The sequence below is a fragment of the Salvia splendens genome, chromosome 17 (genome assembly GCF_004379255.2).
Source record: "Salvia splendens isolate huo1 chromosome 17, SspV2, whole genome shotgun sequence".
Lineage (NCBI taxonomy): Eukaryota > Viridiplantae > Streptophyta > Magnoliopsida > Lamiales > Lamiaceae > Salvia > Salvia splendens.
In genome coordinates this window covers 27,917,424-27,937,415 of record NC_056048.1, presented here as the reverse complement: position 1 = coordinate 27,937,415, position 19,992 = coordinate 27,917,424, and the positions used below count along the sequence as shown (strand labels likewise).

Genomic DNA, 19,992 nt, shown 5'->3' with positions numbered 1-19,992 from the left:
GCTTTAAGAATGACATTCTACATGTATTATATTGACATATTTATATATTATGTTGACATTTGTTACTGTACGAAAAAATTGAAATTTTTTTATTTTTTTTTTTTCAAATTTTGACATCGGAACATATGCATGTGAAATCTCGTTAGAATCCTTATGAAATTATCTTTAATTTGATATATGGGGTGCGAAAAAATAATTTAAATCGAGAAAGTTATATGCGTTTTAACGTTATGTGATATTTTTCAAAAGTTAATTACAACTAATTTATTGTAAATTGACCTTAATACATTTATTGACATTTTTGTTGATCGTATTGACATTTCGAGGCTAATGATCTAGGCCATTGAGTTAAATATTCAAAGGCTATTATTTAATTGTATTGAGTTAACAATATAACACTACGTAGTAATATATTGTTTGATATCAAAAGATAACGTACTTGTATAACTAAAAAGTTTTTAAGAACAATCGGAGTTGACCTATTTTGAAATTTAGAATTTCAAGACCTCAAGTGCAGCAAAATGTTCGTGAAACTGCTTGAAGGCCGTGCTCAAGACTAGGAAACGTGCATAGCCCTCTCGATGCTAAAGGGTTTAACTGATTTTTCCACGGTGACACGGGTAAGAAGGAAGCTCACCCCTTTTAGTTGTGACTTCCTCTCGACCGAGTCTGCAAGGACGTCGGCAAGATCAACGAACGAGCCATGATGAACTCCAATTGATATGGACTAGGATACAATTTCCTTGGGCTCAAGGTCCTCAATCAATTTGAGGAAGTAATCATCTCCACTTGGCATTGAAGAAGTTGCAGAATCAGCTGAGAATCCCTTTTCACGCATTTCTTCCATGAATGATCTTGCCTTGTCAACCTCATTTTGCTTTAGCAGACTCCCGATGATGATACTGTATGTTACATGATTAGGTCCACAGCCACGATTCTCCATCTCTACCAGCAAACGTTTTACCTCCTCCCAAGACCCTTCTTGACAGAATGAACCAATGATCATATTATACATGGGCACATCAGGTTGTACACCATTTAACGGAAGTTGATTGAAAAGATCTCTTGCCATACCATGTTTTCCATTTTTGCATAATGCATTTATGACAACACCAAACGTGATTGTGTTAGGAGTCAATCCCTTATCCTTGATCATGCTCAACAACGAAAGAGCCTCATCAATCTCCCCATTCCTACACAGCCCATCCAACAATATGGTATAAGTACGCAAGTTAGGCTGCACTTGCTGAGCTTCCATACTCTCAAAAAGTTTCCGCCCCTCGGTAAATTTATTTGAACTAAATAATCCATGGATCATGGTACTATAAGTATGGTTATCAAGCATCAAGCCTTTATTGGGAATTTCAAGAAAAAGAAGCCAAGCCTCATCCATGTTTCTATTCTTGCAGTATCCATTTAATAAGGTGTTATAGCTCACAATATTAGGCTTTAGGCCCATCCCTACCATGGAATCAAGTAACTGTTTTGCTATATCAGTTTCACCTTTCATACAAAATCCATCAATAAGTGAACTATATGTGACCACATTGGGACATATATTTTGCTTCGTCATAGTTTCCAACACATTCTCAGCCTTTTCTATCTTTCCTTCCTTACAATATGCATCGATCAATATACTGAAAGTACGTACATTCAAAGATATCTTGGAATTGGCCATTTCATTCAATAAGTCTCCAACATCAGTATGCCTACCATTGTCACACAGTCCCTTAATCATGGTATTATATGTGACAACATTAGGTAAAATACCTTTACTGATCATCTCGGATAGAAGTTCCAAAGCTTCATCTATATGTCCACCCTTGCAGTACCCATCAATTAATGTGCTATAAGCCTTAATGTTGGGTCTCCACCCACAACTTTCTAATCTATGAATCCAATCATACGCCGCAATGACCTGTCCAGTTTTGCATAGCCCATCAATCAAGTGCAGAACAATAACCTCATTAGGCTCGCAAAGTTTTAAATCTGCAACCTTCTTGAATAATATCACAGCTTCTGCCTCCTTACCCTCTAAAAACAACCCTTTAATGAGAGGGCTGATTGTCGCAGCATCTGGTTCGTAACCACTTTTAGAAAAGAAGCCCATTATGGCAAAACCAGAATATATTTCTTTCAAGTGACAACAACAGTTAACCGCAATATTCATAGTGTAAATATTAGCAGGGGAACCCATCTTAAGAATTTCATCGAACACATTAAGGGCAAAAGAATACTGCCTAATCTTCACACAAACACTCATAAGTTTGTTGTACATTCGAATAGAAGGCTTCGGCTGCATATTCTTCATTGTTACAAACAATTTAATAGCATCGTCTAAATCATTAACAGGAACTGAATTTATTCTGCTCGCCTTAGGTTGAAAAGCTTTGGAAGAGAAAAGAGAGAAGAGAGGAGAGAGAATACCCGATTTATGCGAGCATAGATTGAGAAATCCTCTTCTGCTCATCTTCCTTGATCGGCGGTGAGAGATTGAATGTGAAGAAAAAGGGAACTGTTGTTCGGCTAGATTGGATCTGATGAAATGGAATCAGTTGGAGTAGTAAAATAACTTTTTTTTTTTAAATTTTATTAGAAACTTAAATAATTTATTACAATAAGTTCGGCTATAATTATTCCAATTTGAAAGTAGTCATAATAAATAAAATAGTTAACAATAAACATTTTAAACAATTTAGACTTTGCATAAGAATGATACTAAAACTATTCTCTCAATTGTTAAGTGAAACAGATGTTTTGTATTTTGGGTAGTTTCTTTTTATGGTTCAATTTTTGTGATTCCGTATTTGGTACTTGATGAAGGAAGCTATCATAAGACCATGTTTATCGGTCGAGTCGGTCGACCGCCACATCATTACACTAATTTAAAAAAAAATAAAAATGAATGCATGGGTCTCTCTCTCTCCTTGACTTAGGTGGCCTTCACTCCTCAGACAGACCGAACGGTCTCTCCACCCCTTTCACCACTTGGCCAATGAGATTGTGCCAAATGGCACAATTTCATTGGCTGATATTATTACTTTTAATAATTTATATATCTTTAATATATTATATTAAAAAATTATAAAAATTATACCAAAATTCATAATTTTTCTTCCTCTATAAATAGAGACCACATTTGCTATAGTTTTACACAAAAAAATATCATCTTTTCTCCTCCTATAATCCTTATTGTTTAATAGAATTTCATATTTTTTAGTTTCTCTTGTTGGTAGCTATGGAGGATGATGAGAATAATATATTCTCCGATTCTCCAAATTTCCGATAATAAGTATTTCATGTAATAATAATAGTATTAAAAAATAATATAAAAATAAATATATAATAGTGTGGTTGGGTTGTCATTGATAAACCATGAAAATGTGTGTGGTTGGGTTGGATGAATATTAATGATGTGGAAGATGATGTGGAGGAGATAGAAATGAATTAAATATTGAAAAAGTGGATGGTTGGGTTGGGTTGGAGGGTTGCTGATAAACATAGTCTAATGGAATGGAGTAGTGCTTCCACGAAGTATCGGCCGCAAACCAAATTCGTTAACTGGGACAGGTGGAGCATGTCTTGCTTTACACAACTTTCAATCTACATTAGCGCTGGCAATTTTCGACACGACACGATAATCTGACACGAATCCGCATGAAATTATTGGGTTGGGTCAAGTCTTATTGGATCCGTGTCCTTATCGTGTTGACCCATTAAGAACCTGATAATTTCGGGTTGGGTTCGGGTCGGATGCGGGTCGGATACGGATAACCCATTAAGAAATAATATTATTATTTTTATTATTATTTAAAAAAATACATATTACTTTAATTTTTTAATTTCTTATAAATTAGGTTTAAATAGTATAAAACGAATTTTAATTGTGTAAATTAGGTTAAAAATTAAGGTTTAATCGTGTAATATTAGGTTTTAATCGTGTAATATCAGGTTCGGGTTGTTATCGTGTCGTGTCAACCCATATTATATCGTGTCGATAACGGGTTCGTGTCGGGTGCGGGTCGTGTTCGAATTTGAAGGTAGCAGGTCGGGTTCATGTTCGGATTTACAGTTTCCATAACATGTCGGGTTCAGGTTAGGCCTTATTGGGTTGGGTCATTATCAGGTTGACCCGACAACGACCCAATCCGCACGATTTGCCAACCCTAAATTCTAGCTAGGTCCGGAAAGGTCAAAACACACAGAAAAATGATCTTGTTCTTGTTTTGCCATTTCACTCTATATGAAAGTTGATGATATATGGTTGTCTGAATCAGATTGCATTGAAAAGGGAAAAGATGAGTAAACTTTGAACTGAGTGGTGATTTGGAGAAGAAGATGGTTGCCTTTCAAAGATGGCATTTGTGAGGTATGTTTTTGGTTAGTGTTTGGTAAATAGAGTGCACATACAAATTCTCTATTATTATATCCTTTAAAGTCAAAGGTTTTAAGTATAGGAGATCATTGAATAGAGTTATGCATCAACCATTCATTCAATTTGATGGATTATTAATTTTTTAGCTTGTTTTGAAGGTTGCTTGAACTTCAATCCAAAGACTTTAAGGCATCTTTTGAAGTAGTCTAGTGAATAAACAATCTGAGACATGGACACAATAATATCTTTGTAGGCTGTCTCCCATTAAACTTATATATACTGTAAATAATGACTAAATCAAGGTCAATCAACAATTTTAAATTATTCAATAATTGAAATTTGAAGCTCTGCTGAGACAATCTTTTGTTTATCATAGCTTCAAACTCCTAATTTCTGAAATTGACCCTTGAGATTGAGAGAGCAATTTCATATTGAACCATCTACGCGATTGAATCTTGCAGCAAGTAAGTGCAACGTTTTACATTTTCTCTTCATGTGTTGAGTATGTAAATTTCATATTGAACAGAAGTAGAGAAGTAGTTTTTCACTGATTTATGTAATATAAGTAACTTCTAATTCTCTGATTTAAACTAATAATAACATCTCTTCGATTATTTGCTAATCAAAAACTGGCCAAGCTCACAAATTAACTAAGAGAATTCATAGATTATGCTTACCAATTAACAGAATATTTTGAGAAAAATGAAATTTAAAGACTTGATTGCAGAAGATTTTCAGATTTGGTTTTCACTTACATCTGGTGTTTCTTTCATATGTTTGAAGAATTATGTGAAGATTAAATTGTTAAGAACAAATATAATTGTGAAGGACAATTGGTAGTGTTTTTCATAGCATCCACAAGTTTTACAAGCATTCTTCATCTTCAATAATAAATTATCTTTCTCTTTAGATCTATCTCCTTGAAACTATGGAAGCAGCACTGACTGCAGCAGTGATTACATTAGGCATCAAAATTCTTGTCGATGAGCTGATCGACTTTTTGAAGGAAGAGTATTCTCTGTTTAAAGGTCTGAATGAAGATATCCAAAAACTGCAAAAGACTTTGGCGATGATTGAAGCCTATTTGAGTGACGCTGATAGTAAGTCCATTACCCAACAGGCTGTCAAGATCTGGTTGAATGATCTTGAGGATGTCGCTTTCGATGCTGATAATGTCTTGGATGAACTCAACTATCATCTTCTCCGTGAAAAAGTGAAGAAAATGGACGCACCAAGTCCCAATCCCAAGCCGAAGAATAAGGTACTATCATGCTTGCCATCCTGCAGTCGTAGTCCCTTTTTTCGTCGCTTTAAAATTGCTCATTCCATCAAACAAATCAATGCGAATTTTGAATCTGTGAACAACAAGGCAGCACAACTTGGCCTTCAAAACATTATTGCGAATGCACTTCCTGCTGCTGCTGTTGATACTTCCGACGAGACTGATTCGTTGAGTGTTGATCCAGTCTTTATTGGAAGAGATGATGATGTGACTATGCTAGTTGACATGCTCACCCAGACCCACCCAGAGGAAGAGAAACGGATGTTCTCCATCGTTGCTCTTGTGGGAATGGGGGGTATGGGGAAAACTACATTGGCTAGAAAAGTCTTTAATCATGAAAGGCTGAAGGAACGCTTCAGATCAATTATTTGGGTTCATGTTTCTCAAACTTTGATCCCATCCTTCTTTTTAAAAATATTCTTTCAACATTTACTTCACATGAAGGTCAGACTAGGGAAGATATCCTGAGAAAGCTTCAAGAAGCTCTCGAGGGTAAAACATATCTTCTTGTTCTTGATGATGTATGGAATGAAGATGTACAGGAATGGGAAGGATTTATGAATTCCATGTCAGGAGTTACTTCCACCATGGGAAATGGAATTATCATCACTACCAGAAGTCAAAATGTTGCTTCAATTGTGAGACCACTTGAATACACTTTGAGTGGCTTATCAGTTGATGATTGCTGGTTCATAATCAAAGCAAAAGCTTTTGATGAAAATGAAGAAGTTCCACCACAATTTCAGATTATTGGAAAAAAGATTGCAGAAGCATGTGGAGGTTTGCCTTTGGCTGCCAATGTAGTTGGCGGTATGCTTCGACGGTGCAAGACCGAAGATGAGTGGCGCTTTATCAGTGTAAATTGTCTTTCAGATGCTGAAGGTGCTGAAAGAATTAAAAAAATACTGAAATTGAGCTTTGATTATTTGCCTTCTCCATCTCTCAAAAAGTGTTTTGCATACTGTTCAATTTTCCCTAAAGGTCACTGGATTCAGAAGCAGCGAGTAATTGAGCAGTGGATGGCAGAAGGTTTTCTTCAACCAGATGAAAGAAATGAGATGGAAGATGTGGGAAATAAGTTTTTCAATATTCTTATGCACAACTCTTTGATGCAAGTTGCAAAGCTAGATGGTTGTAGAAATGAGGAAATTTATGTGATGCATGATCTTGTGCATGATCTTGCATCTTCTGTTTTATCTAGTAATGTGGACGGCAGCACCCCGGTTCGATACATGTTTCTTGAAGAAGAATCAAGTCATATTTCTAAAGAAGTGGCCAAGCATTTGCGTACATTATTCTTGAAAGTTGGATCTTCTGGTATCAAGTTTTCAGACTTCAAATGTCTGCATAATCTAACTCTTGGTCAAAGTTATACAGAGTTGCAGTTGCCCGATTCAATTAGGAAATTGATACATTTGAGAAATCTTGATATTTCAAATACATCTACTAAAAACTTGCCGGAGTGGATTGGTGAACTCTGTCACTTGCAATCGTTAAGAGTATCACATGCCATGGATCAGAAACTGCCAAACACTTTGAAGCATTTGGTTAACTTAAGGCATCTGTATATAAAAGATGATGTAGAGTTGCCTGCGGAGATTGGGAGATTAACTAGTCTCCAAACACTACCTTACTTCACGGTGGGCGAAGAGAAGGGCTATCATATTGAAGAACTCGGAAATTTGAAAAATCTCAAAGGAGAATTGGCTATTACAAATCTTGAGAGGGTTCGTGACGAAGAAGAGGCTCTGAAAGCCAAAATAATGCAGAAGGAAAAGTTATCTGGATTGCGGTTTGAATGGAACTGTAATCGTCCGGGTGAAAATAATGATGAGGGTGTGTTGGAAGGTCTCAAACCTCATGCAAATTTAAAGAAGTTGACGATTGAAGGATACAAAGGCAAAAGATTTCCATCATGGTTTCGAAATGAGCCTCAAGGCTCTTGCTTACCACTTCATAACTTGATTGAGCTAAATCTCAACCATTGCTTACAATGTGAGGAAATTATATTGGACCACTTACCAAATTTAAGGTTGCTCTATATAACAGAATTAAAGAGTTTGGAATGTTTGTCAAAAATGTTTTTCTATAACAATCGCAATCTCTCGTACTTGCACATTGCAGAATGTGATATGTTGACAGCATTACCAGATGGACTGGACACCCTGAATTCTCTGCATACCTTGGTAATAGAAAGGTGTGAAAATCTGAAGTCGATTGGGAAACCAAGTTGTGGAGAAGGAGAAAATCAAGGAATCCTGAATCGGCTGAGCATTGTAGACTGCGGAAAACTGATGGAATTGCCATATCAAATGGTAGATTCATGGGGCCCTACAATTGAGTTTCTCAAATTGGATGGCTTAAGGAGCCTAACGAATCTACCAATGCTAATTGACTGCCTCAGTAAGTCATCTCCTTGTCTTAGAGAATTAACAATCAGAGGCGTTCCTATGATGTCTGCTGGAAATGTTGAGAGTTGGAATTTAGGTAGCTTGTGGAAATTAGAAATATATGTGAGTGAGGAGTGGTCAAAAGAGAATAGTGTGGCCATTAATGAGACTGTGAATGGCATATTGGAAGGCTGTTGCAACTCACTTCATACATTAAAATTAAGAGGAGTGGAATATTGGGAGTGGCTGCCTCAATCAATTCAACTTCTTACTTCTCTTCCTTTCTTACAGTTAGAAAATATAGGGATAGAAGAATTGCCGCAATGGTTTGGAAACCTCTCAGCTCTAACACAGTTACATCTATATGGCTGCACAAAGTTGAGGTGCCTGCCCTCAGTGGATGCATTGAAGCCTCTCACTAAATTAAAATTGTTAGAAATTAAAAACTGTCCAAAACTAAGTATTGATTCGGAGTGGCACAACCATCCCGATCTCCAGATCATGGTTGATGGTGACCGCATTTGAATTTGAATCTCATAGCAAGTAAGTATGATATTTCATATTTTTCTGATGAAAAGATGGCATTGTATTTGCAAAGTTGCAACTCCCCTCATCTTACAACACTTTCTTGTGCAGCCAAGACAAATGCAGGCCTTGTTGGTTGACTACTGCAAAAGGTGTGTAAACAGAGGTAGATCATAAGAGTCGAGTATTTTGGATGAATGAATGATTTGCTTAACAATTTTTCATCGTAGATCAAAACAGTCAAGTATTTGGATCAAATGAAACTAAGTGAAATGAGTGTAGTTTTAGTTTGCTGGTTCAATTTGTCTTATTCTGTATTTGGTGTTCGATTCAGATTGCTTTCGTTATGGATTATTTAAGGTGTTTAATTTTGCTATAGATTCATTGCATTGTTCTTCTTTCTCCCGTTAATTATATATCGTCTCTAACTTTTGTGCAAACTGGACAACCAGGTTGAAGACTTCATCAAAATCAGCGCGCATGTGCGTACATCTCATGGTGCAAAAACATTTTGAGTTGCTGATCATTAATATTGGAGTATAGCTTTCACCAAGCATCGGCCGCCAATCAAATTTGTCAAGTGCTGCTATGACTATACTAGTGTGCTTTTCTGATATGCTTGTAAACTTGTGTGTTTGGTCTTTATGAAAATTGATGATTATATGGTTGTCTGAATCAGATTGCCTTTGAGAGGGGAAAAGATGGGTAACCTTTCAGTTGACTGGGGAGAGTGGAGAAGAAGATGGGTAGGTCTTAGCTTTGAGTACTCCTAGATTTAGCTTTTTTCCGGTGGCGTTACTTATCTTGAGTCCCCCAAAATTTTGACTTGTGAAAAACATTATGTAACACCATAATGTATGCCATGCCCTCCTAAGCTTTGAAATTTCTGTGTTCTTTGTTTAAGGTAGGCCATTGAAATTTCCCTCGCGACCTGGAGGTGCTGTCCAACAAGGCGGTTGGGTGCTTCTTCTCGCACGGGGCAGAGTTGGAGGAGTTGTGGCCTGGTGCAAAAAATTAGGGGAATAATGATGTGAAGAGGGCTTAGGGCCTGAATTTTGGAGGTGATACTTTTTGGAGCAATCACTTTACTTCACATTCATGAGATATGAGAAACTCATAATGAGAGTACGTAGCATTAGGTGAGAGTTTAGGGTTTAGGGTTTAGGTGTTAAGTTTAGGTGAGAGTCATATTGAATTAGTTTGGTTTGGGAATGCATATCATTTCACAAGTCATATTATCCAAAACTTTTGACTACAATAATTCTTCATCTTCAAACATAATCTCTCAAGCATCTTCTCTCTCTAGATCTCAACCTGCGAAACCATGGAAACAGTTGCTACAGCAGGCATCGAATTCCTTGTCCAAAAGCTGACCAAAGTTCTGAATGAAGAGTACTCTCTACTTCGAGGTCTCGATGGAGAAGCCCAACAGCTGCAGAGGATGATTCAAGCCTACTTGAGTGATGCTGAGAAGAAATCCATCACCCAAGATGCTGTCATGGTCTGGTTGAAGGATCTTGAGGATGTAGCGTTCAAGGCTGATAATGTCTTGGATGAACTCGACTATCACCGTCTCCACAAAAAAATCAACAAAATCAAGACACGTCGGTGATACCAATGAAATGAAGTGTTTGGAAACCTCTCAGCTCTACACAGAGTTGAGGTGTCTGCCCTGATACGAGTGCCGTTCCATCAACGCCAATCGCCCCTCCGGCGATTCAAGCTACCAATGTGAGCAGCGTGGCAAGAAAGGGAGCAGAGGGAAAGAAGGGTCGAAGAGGCCAGATAGAAGTGGAGTCGAGAAGAGATGAAAGACCGAAGAGGCAATCCAAGCAGCCAGTGAAGTTTGGAGATTTTGTTTCTCGCTAGTTTAGTATTTTAGTTATTATTATTATTTTGAGGAATATTTATATTTTGGACTTATTTATTTTATATAATGAGTCGAGCGTAATTATAAGCTGCAAGCCGGGTTTTCTTGTTGGTTCTTTCCCGGTCTAATCGAGTCAAACCAAACCTAGGGTCCTTAGATATATAAATAGGGATTCGGTGTATTGAGAGAATGAATCAATATATCAGAAATTTCCTAATCTTCTCGCAATTACTTCTCTGTCAAGTTTTGTTCTCCACGGCCAAAACCTTGTTGGCGTGGGAATTTCGGTTGCTCGACGGAGATCGATCTCTGCGAACGGACCTTTATCCGACGAATCTCACACCCTTGCTACCGTTATGGATTAATTCGTAACATTTTGGTGCTTTCATTTGATTTCATTCACTATCAAATTTTGGTATTGTTTCATGTTGGAGGAAAAGTGGAAAACTTGTGTTGTCAATTTCTAAGTAGAATATGCTGTTTCCATTTAATCCATGTTAGTATTATTTCTTCTATTTCCATTTAATGTTTGATTTCTTCAATTTCTCCTTTTTGCGTAACTTATAATATTAAAAATAATTTTTAAAAGACTAGAATCAAACAAATATTAAAAAAAACAAATAATATTAATATGAAAAAATAATAAAAACACTCCTTATGTTCACAATTTAGAGTCTCAATGGCTTTGTACAAATTTTAATAAATATAAAGGAAAATATTGGGAAAAAAAGACTTCACAGAATTTGGATCTTATGTTTAGATACAATCAATTTATAATGAAATATGTGCATATTGAGGTAGGCTCGGGTTCACTTATTTAGAAAAATATAATGACACTTAAATTTTAGGCATTTTGAAATGACAAAATATGACACCATTTTGCAGGGAGTGTAGCACAATATTTCCAATCGACTTGTATTAAGTATTAATAACACTAATATAAGAGCATCAGCAATGGCATCCGTCCTGGCGGAATTCCGGCACGTATGCATGGATACGGAATTCCGCCGAGGACATCGCAGTTCCGCGACGTTACGCGGAATTCCGTCGCGACGGGCGTGCGGACGTCCGCCATTGCGTTGACTCCCTTTTATTGCATTAATTTTTTTTAATTTGGTGAAATGTAGTTTTTAATCATTGAAATATTTTTTTAATTTGGTGAAATGTACTTTTCTTTTTTTTATTTAATGAATTTTTTTCCCTATTTGTGTCGACATTTTAATTCCGTAAATTGTTTAATTTCGGAAATTGTTTAATTTGTAAATTTGTAGTTTTTTTAATTGTGGGAAGTCCTTGGGGCTGTCCGCCACTGTGCAGTGGGAAGTCCGTGGGAAGTCCTTATGACGTGGCAGTGCAGTGGACAGTCCGTATGACGTGGCAGGGGTGTTTTTGGGAATTCCCGCCAGTGCTGATGCTATCATGAAAACAGGAATGGAGATTAAAAACGACATCGTTTTCATGGGATTAAGAAACCCTTCAAATTGATTAAGCCCCTCTTTTCGTCTTGGACTGAAGAGAGCAGAAAAATGGCGCTGTTTCGAGCTCGCGCTGTGTCCTCCTCTCTCCTTCGCTCATGTCTACGCGCTCCTTGTCGTTCTCTATCTACTGGTAATCCTTATATATATGTGTACATTTGTACATTTTCTTTCAACCATATTCATTCGTTGTCTACACCGCATTTTTATTTGCTTTAATCTGGTATTTGATTTCTTGTTTGTGCCAAGTTCGTCGCTTTAAAATTTTAATCGAAAGATAGAAACATTCTGGATAAATTAAATTACTGATCGTCATTAGGATTGGTGGATGGAAAATAGAAGAGAAATGTTGAATCTTTGAGCTACGGGTAGTAATTGTTAGTATTTCCCAACGAATTTCATAAGGAGATTTCTACTTGACTAATAAATGAGAAAATTTTCAATTTTGAGGTAGTTAAGTAGTTTGAAAAGGCGATTGTTGGATCTTCTCTTTCAATTCAACCGAAAAAAAGCGATTGTTGGTGGTTAGATTTTGAAACTTAAAGTGTTAATGTGAATTATTGACATAAAGGTGCTGGCGAGATGGTGGAATCCAAGGAAGTGCCGACGTTGAAGTCAATGATGAACCAAATGTTGACTCTCGACATCAGCTCTCAATATGGGAGCTGTATGCCTCTGTCAAATATGCGAATCGGGATGAACATTCACAACATTGAGCTTCGCCCGGGGCAAGGTGGAAAACTCGTGCGCGCTGCAGGCACATCTGCGAAGATACTCACTGAACCGAATAGATCAGCCAGGTATGGAGTTGATCTCTTATGTATAATGCTGCGAAATTGTATCATTTGTATGATGGAGAGAATTCGGTATGTCTTTCATGGAAACTGATGAGTTGAGAAGTAGAGATAAAGTATGGTTCAATTGATATAGATTTTTGGTTTTCAGTATTGTGGTTCAGTATTTCGACTTTGTATGCAAGGTTTCTTGTCTAGAAATCGTAAAGTGTGTATGATGTTGTCCTGTATCAAGATACTCCATCATTTAGTAAATTGTGGTAAGCAGTAGCATTGAGTACCCCTAGATTTAGTCTCTGACCTTGAGTAACACCGTAGTGTATGTCGATTGTGTTCCCTAAGCTTTAAAATCTCTATGTTCTTTGTTTTAACCTTATAGGTAGGCCATGGAATGTCCGATTATTATACTAAAAACCTTACTATGCTAACTCTCGCCTTCTCTTGCCAGCATCCTCCTACATTCTACTTTCCCTTGAACATTAATTATCTCATTTACATAGGGTTATTATATAATCCGCATTAGAACAGAAATTTATTGCATATTTTCTTATATCTCTACACTGTTTAGAAGGGAAAGTGTGGAGAAACCTAAAAGTAACTGCTGGATGGGTTTCACGTGGTGTGTGATTTCTGAATGGCTCTTGCGAATGGCTTTCTATATATTATGAACATATCTTGTTGGAAATCCTTTCTATGTTATATCAAAATAAAGTTTTGGTCAATGTTATTAAAAAGCGGCCATGGCGCCGCCGTGGCGCCATTGCGTGGCGGGTTTTGGAAAAAACGCCATCGCCACGAGCTGCCACAAAACTTTTTTATGGCGACCGCCATTTGCCGCCATGAGTGAGGCGCCATGGCGGTGCCATGGCAGTTATGGCGTCACTTTTGGTTGGGCTGCCCCAAACCTCAGCCCAATTACCAAATAACACAGCCCAAATGATTTTTAACCCTTAACCCGGCCCAAATAATGAAATAAAATGCCAATTAAGTCAAAATCTTGGGTTTTTTTCATAGTATCTCTTTCCCTCACAAACAAACCCAACCTGCTGCGCCCCCAGTCCCACGGCCCTAGTCACGTCGCCGCCGACCGCCGCCGCCGGTCCGTCTAGAGCAGCCCACTGCCCAGATTTTGAAGGTAACCGAAATTGTATCAGTGATAGAGTTTTTGATGGAGATTCACTTGATTGGGATACTGTCTACGAGTCGTCGGGGATTGGAGAGCCTATCACATATACTAGGTCTAAGAAAAGAAAAGAAGCTTCTACATCATCAAGTTCTAGGAAAGCCTCAAGAACCACAACCACATCTAGAAAATAGAAAGGCCAATTAGGGAAAGGCAGATTGGCGACAGTGGTTGAAGGAAGAGAGCTTGTTGATGAAGAATTGGAAGATGAAGAAGTTGGGGATGAAGAAGAAGGATCTACTTCGTTGGAGGACGATGATATCGATGAGGATGAGGATAACTATCTTGTGGAGGATGACTATGTTGGGGATGGTGATGATTGAGGATGGTTTTAATTTAGATTTGATATGTATTATGAATTTGTGATGATGACTTTATATTTTGATTGTTGAACTAAGACTTATTATGGTAGGCATATTATATAATTGCTTATGACTTTATGCTTTATTTATTGTTTTAATAGTTGATAACTTGATATATTACAATTTTTTATTATTTTCTAATTTTTTGAATTTATATATACATATATTACTAATATTTTATTAATTTATTTATCGACCGCCATATCCCGCCATACTGATACGCCATATCCCTGTGGCGGTTTTTGGGCTCACCGCCGTAAGCCGCCATACGCCATCCATAACATTGGTTTTGGTTTTGAACTACGCATCTCCAGAATTTAGAAATGTTTGTAACAGGCGTGTCTTTTGTGAATTTTAATTTTGGAGCTCCGAAATTCGATGGCTGCGTTTGTTATGAGCAATCATTCTCAAGCTTGAGTGCTTGACCTACAGTGATCAAATGAGTTATCCCAGATTCCTAGTTCAGCTTGATTCTGGAAGCCTAGGCTTGATATAGAGGACTATTTCTCGTCTCCCTGTTGGATTCTCTAAAAAAACATGGCACGACTTCTTGCATTTCTATTGGTAGCATTTATCGTGACTGTTTTATGCTGAAGCTTTCTAAGAGAGGTATAGCTCTTATGGCCAATGTTTTGCTTACTCTGCTTCGGTGGTCACTGCTTCTCGGTTATTTCTGACGACGCCTTATATTTTCATTAGTTTACTTATATTCAGTCAGCTGTTTCGATATTTTTTACAGGTACTGTGAAATAAGACTTCCGTCTGGAGAGAAGAGACTGATAGACAAGAGATGCCGGGCAACGATAGGGGTAGTGTCGAACCCTGAGCACGGGACAAAGAAGCTGAGAAAGGCAGGGCAGTCCCGGTGGTTGGGGATCAGGCCCACAGTGAGAGGTGTGGCGATGAACCCAGTCGACCATCCCCACGGTGGTGGTGAAGGAAAGAGCAAGAGTAGCGGGAAACACGGTCAAGTCTCGCGGACGCCGTGGGGGAAGCCTACCAAGTCTGGATACAAAACTGCCCGCACCAAGAAGAGAAAGATTTAAGAGTGCGAGTCTTCTCAATATGCGGCCTGTTTTCTACAATGTTTTGTGGATTTGTAGTGATGTGCTTCCTCTGTTTTTTCAACTGAACCAATTGGAGAAAAATACTCTCCCCGTTCCAGAAAAGATGTCACATTTTCCGTTTTCGGAAAAAAGTCAATTATCATTAATAAACTTGTTGCTTTGAGGATTCATATTGCCTTTCTTTGACACAAACCAAAATATATTAAATAAACTTGTTGCTTTGAGGATTCAACATAATTGAAAACATAGCAAAACACACAGCAACACTCACTACAAGCACCTACTCGCGAGCAACTACAACGACCTGCTTCCCGACGTTGCGGCCGGAGAAAAGGCCTACTAGAGCGCTGGGTGCGCTCTCGAGGCCCTCGGCCACGTCTTCAACATAAGTGATTTTGTCTTCCTTGATAAGAGGTAGAACCATCTCAAGAAACTTGGGGTACAAATGGTAGTAGTCGAAAACAATAAATCCTTCCATACGAATCCGTTTCGATATTAGGTTAAACAAGTTGTGCACGCCTTCTGGCTGCTCGAGCTCATACTGAGAGATCATCCCACACACTGCTATGCGCCCATGGAGTCTCATGTTGTCCAAGACTGCTTCTAGAAGCTTCCCTCCCACGTTCTCAAAGTAGATATCGATGCCATCGGGAAAATATCTAATTTGAAACAAGAAAACAAGATTGATCTAGGAAGTATTTTGAGGGTTACACAATCAAAATGAATTTTTGTGCAAGAGACTGGTCAAGATTTGAACGAAAATCCATATCTATGAACAGTTGAGGATTCAGATATTTCACGATAGGAAACGTAAGAAGATATTTTATGACTTCCTCAACAATGTTCATTTTGAAATCAAAAGAAAGATTGAACTCAATTAATGAAAAATTAATAATCTCCAAAAATTAAACTCAACTTAAGTAAAAACCTACCTCTTCAAAGCTGCATTATAGTCTTGCTCTTCTTTGTAATTAAATGCCTCATCAAACCCAAATTTGTTCTTCAATAGATCAACCTTCATCAATATTGCAAAACAAATTAAGACACTAATTTTATACTACTAGTAGTTATTTTGTTAAAAATGTTACAGTAGTAATTAATAACACTAATATAATCATCAACAATGTAACCTTTTCTTTGCTCCCTGCACTTCCAACAACATAACATCCGGTCAGCTTGGCGAACTGACCGACAAGCTGCCCGACTGCCCCAGAGGCAGCCGAGATGAAAACAGTCTCCCCTTTTTTGGGAGAGCAAAGCTCGAAAAATCCAACATACGCTGTCATGCCCGCCATACCTGTACCACATTAAGTCGGTGCAGAATGGTCGGTTTTGAATAGGGGTGAGCATTCAATTTTCGAATTAAATTTTTGCCTTATGGAAAGCAATTTGAAAGTTCCAATTTTTAAATCGGAAGTGAACCGAAAAATTAGAAATATTCAAAAATAAATATGATAGGATTTTCAGAATTTTGATTTTTTAAAAAAATCTATGTCAAACCAAAAATCAAAATTTTGAAGGAAAAGAAATCTGATTTGACTCGAATATTTTTAAATTAATTCTAAAACGAATTTAATATTTCGATTTGATTCGTTTCGGTCATAATTATAATTTGACTATTCGCCTCTTAGTTACTAGGTTCTCGTTTCCACCAACTAAGTCATTTGAGAGAGCTAAAGAGACATACCGAGAAGTCCTGTATAGTAGGAGAGAGGCACATCGGTGTCATTAATTTTGAAGACACCGGTGAGATCCTTAATGAGAGTGTACTCCTCCCAACCGGTGATCCCCCAAATTAGGTCACCCTTCTTGTAATCGGTGTGTGAAGAATTCAACACTTTTGAAACTCCATATCCAGAAATAGGCTGTAATCAACATTAAATTAAAACGATAATCAAAAGTAGTTGCATATGAAACATGATTTAAAAGACTAGTCTTTTAAGATGATAGGGCTAATTTGGTCTACAAAATTTCATATTCGCGCCGTGGAGAACTAATGGTATGATGTTAGTAACAATCAAGATTGAAAAGATAATCAAAATTTAGTGGTACAATGTTAAAAAACAGGATCCAAAAGACTAGTCTCCTCATGGGCCAACAACCTCGTTTATCACGACCGACTAAATTCCAAGGCCACTAGGCTCGCAAACGTGTTATAAACTAAACAAGACCAATTTTACATAAAAGCTCACCCCACAAAGATTAGTCTATCAAGAGAGATAACTAATTAAGTTGCTAACTCTACTAACTCATTAATGCAGTGTATTTAAAATGTCAACACGGTGACATTAAAATGTCTTCATGTTGACATTTTTAATACACTGCGTTGATGAGTTAGCAATTGATTACAACCCATAGTAATTAAGTACTATATAACATATGACTCTTAACAATAATCTCAAAAATAAGAAGGAAGTCGATCCACTCACATAGCCAAGTTTGAAAGGACCAGCGAAATAGCCTTCAATATTTTTCATGCGACCAATCAAGTAAGGGTCACACGACAAGTAGAGATTCTTGACCAAAACGGCGCCGTTTGGGATTTCCGAGGAGATGGTGGATTCCTTCAAAGACATGTTGGATTCTCTCAGAGATCCCTTCACGTAGTTGCTCAGTACAATCTGCTTATTCCTCATTTCCTCTCCCATTTCTGCACTCTGTGTTGTGTGTGTTTTGTCTCCTCTTCTTTCTTTCTTGAATTATCTCAGTGTGTGTTGTGTGTGGACATGTTTGTGCTTTTGTTAGTTGTGGTGATGAATGAGTGGTGTGTGTTTTGTGAAATATGCGTGTATTGTGTGCGTCCTAAATTTATTTTGTTATTTTCTTGTTTTAAATTTTTATAGAAAAATATGCACGTTTTATTGACCATGTTTTCATTCACATCAAAGCATACCATAATTTAATTACTGAATTAAAAGCGCATGTTTCTCTCAAACCTATTAAAGAAAAGAGTGATGCTAAATGGCCATAATATGGCCGTCCATAAAGAGTTAATTTAGTCCATTTACATGTATAAAAAAATTAGAATTACCGATATAAACTTATATGTGTGTGAATGAACTTGTGAGTTGATACTTATCTTTGAATTCCATTACGTAAAACACATTAATATCACGAATTACCGTATACGTTGAGCAACAATCAAGAAATGACAGTAGTAATAAGTTGAGCAAAAACTATGAAAGAGCAACACTAACATGTTGAGCAACATATAATGAAGATGATATAAAAGTAAAATCAAGCAGTATTAAACCAAAAATTTGAAAAAAAATCAATTTTTTTTGTTATTTAATTAATTTATGGCTGGCCGCCGCATAGGGTTTGATACTAATAGACTTATGTTAGTAATGAAAGAAATTTAATTATGTTTCTACAACTACCAACTTGCCGACATTAAACTAATAGACTTATGTTAGTTATGAAAGAAATTTAATTATGTTTCTACAACTACCAACTTGCCGACATTAATTATTACTACCATCTTAAAAATAGTCAATTTTTGACATCAAAGAAATTTAATTGTGTTTTACAACTACCAACTTGCCGACATTAATTATTACTACCTATCTTAAAAATAGTCAATTTTTGACATTTTAATACGTTCGTAAAATTATTTTCTTTTGATTTATAAAATTCTAATGGAGTAAAGGTTCGCTCTACATTTTTTTTTATTATTTTACCTTTTTTTCATTTTAACTATATATTTGCAAAAAAAGAAGTATATCAAAGTGAGACGGAGGGAGTATGTTACAATAAGAGCATCTCCAATGGCGGCATCGGCACCGGCACGCCGATTTTTTGCGGACGCCGGTGCTGACGCCGAACCATTGCAGCCGGCGTCGGCGAAATCGGCGTCAAAATCGGCGTGCCCACGCCGATTCTTGGGCTGACGCCGATTCTCACGCCGATCCGCACGGCGCCATTGTAGGCCCCGGATCGGCGTCACACCGGGGTCAAATTTTTAATTTTTTTATTTTAATTTTTCGAAACACTATACATACACGCTTTGTACGTTATTTTCATTCGCACCACTTGTTTTAACGAGTACTCTCTCTATCTTAATTTCTGTACAAGATCAACAACGAGAAATGAGTAATGCCGGTGGTAGTGGTGGTGGCCGTGGTGGGGATGCTGATGAGTACGAGCGTATGATGAACGAAGAGCTAGATACCTATACGAGCCGTGAGGTTGATCGATGGCAGCAGAGTTATATGCAGCCGGCGGTACCTCGCCCACGACCAGTTGTCCACCGTCGAGAAGTGGTTGATCGTGATCATGTAGTTGCACATCAGCGCCTGTTCACAGATTACTTCGCAGAGAAGCCGCGTTTTAACGCCAACCATTTCAGGCGTCGTTTTAGGATGAGGCGGGACTTGTTTATGCGTATTGTTAACGCTTTGGAGCATCGATATCTGTATTTCCGCTTCAGGCACGATGCGGCTGGCAGACCCGGCCACACCCCTATTCAAAAGTGCACTGCGGCAATCAGACAGTTGGCCTACGGGACTTCGGCAGACATGTGGGACGAATACCTCCACATCGGTAAGACGACTGCCATTGAATGTATGGAGTATTTCTGTCAGGGCGTGATTGAAGTATTCGGTGATCAGTATCTCTGAAAGCCTACCCCCGAAGATTATCGGGATCTGCTGCGGATGCACGGGGATCA

General features: G+C 37.7%; 4 protein-coding genes across 13 annotated transcripts; 2 read left to right on the top strand and 2 right to left on the bottom strand.

The window, feature by feature from the left end:
* Window positions 1-348: 348 nt before the first annotated feature.
* LOC121775148 (pentatricopeptide repeat-containing protein At1g62670, mitochondrial-like) lies at window positions 349-4,699 on the bottom strand. Of its 3 annotated transcripts, none has more exons than XM_042172150.1 (3): window positions 4,581-4,699; window positions 1,075-2,571; window positions 349-981 (listed from the first exon to the last, which is right to left on the bottom strand). In XM_042172150.1, the coding sequence occupies exons 2-3, from the start codon at window positions 2,468-2,470 to the stop codon at window positions 728-730; spliced, it is 1,650 nt and encodes a 549-aa protein (XP_042028084.1). In that variant the 5' UTR covers window positions 2,471-2,571; window positions 4,581-4,699; the 3' UTR covers window positions 349-727. The 3 variants fall into 3 exon arrangements, with proteins under 3 accessions (XP_042028084.1, XP_042028085.1, XP_042028083.1); XM_042172151.1 differs by having other exon boundaries at window positions 349-978; XM_042172149.1 differs by having other exon boundaries at window positions 349-2,571.
* Window positions 4,700-4,701: 2 nt separating this feature from the next.
* On the top strand, window positions 4,702-10,659 carry LOC121775147 (putative disease resistance protein RGA3). 8 transcript variants are annotated; one of them, XM_042172144.1, is made up of 7 exons: window positions 4,702-4,839; window positions 5,286-8,590; window positions 8,684-8,724; window positions 9,025-9,152; window positions 9,252-9,318; window positions 9,481-9,633; window positions 9,879-10,659. In XM_042172144.1, exon 2 carries the CDS (start codon window positions 6,215-6,217, stop codon window positions 8,570-8,572), a length of 2,358 nt encoding a protein of 785 aa, XP_042028078.1. In that variant the 5' UTR covers window positions 4,702-4,839; window positions 5,286-6,214; the 3' UTR covers window positions 8,573-8,590; window positions 8,684-8,724; window positions 9,025-9,152; window positions 9,252-9,318; window positions 9,481-9,633; window positions 9,879-10,659. The 8 variants fall into 8 exon arrangements, with proteins under 8 accessions (XP_042028078.1, XP_042028080.1, XP_042028079.1 ...); XM_042172146.1 differs by having other exon boundaries at window positions 9,477-9,633; XM_042172145.1 differs by having other exon boundaries at window positions 9,025-9,172.
* A 1,257-nt stretch (window positions 10,660-11,916) lies between these two features.
* Window positions 11,917-15,493, top strand: LOC121774685 (60S ribosomal protein L2, mitochondrial). The gene is made up of 3 exons (XM_042171543.1): window positions 11,917-12,050; window positions 12,489-12,717; window positions 14,996-15,493. The coding sequence occupies exons 1-3, from the start codon at window positions 11,969-11,971 to the stop codon at window positions 15,300-15,302; spliced, it is 618 nt and encodes a 205-aa protein (XP_042027477.1). The 5' UTR covers window positions 11,917-11,968; the 3' UTR covers window positions 15,303-15,493.
* Window positions 15,494-15,504: 11 nt separating this feature from the next.
* Window positions 15,505-18,099, bottom strand: LOC121774684 (2-alkenal reductase (NADP(+)-dependent)-like). The gene is made up of 5 exons (XM_042171542.1): window positions 17,753-18,099; window positions 17,011-17,188; window positions 16,454-16,620; window positions 16,256-16,338; window positions 15,505-15,982 (listed from the first exon to the last, which is right to left on the bottom strand). The coding sequence occupies exons 1-5, from the start codon at window positions 17,969-17,971 to the stop codon at window positions 15,604-15,606; spliced, it is 1,026 nt and encodes a 341-aa protein (XP_042027476.1). The 5' UTR covers window positions 17,972-18,099; the 3' UTR covers window positions 15,505-15,603.
* Between the last annotated feature and the right edge of the window lie 1,893 nt (window positions 18,100-19,992).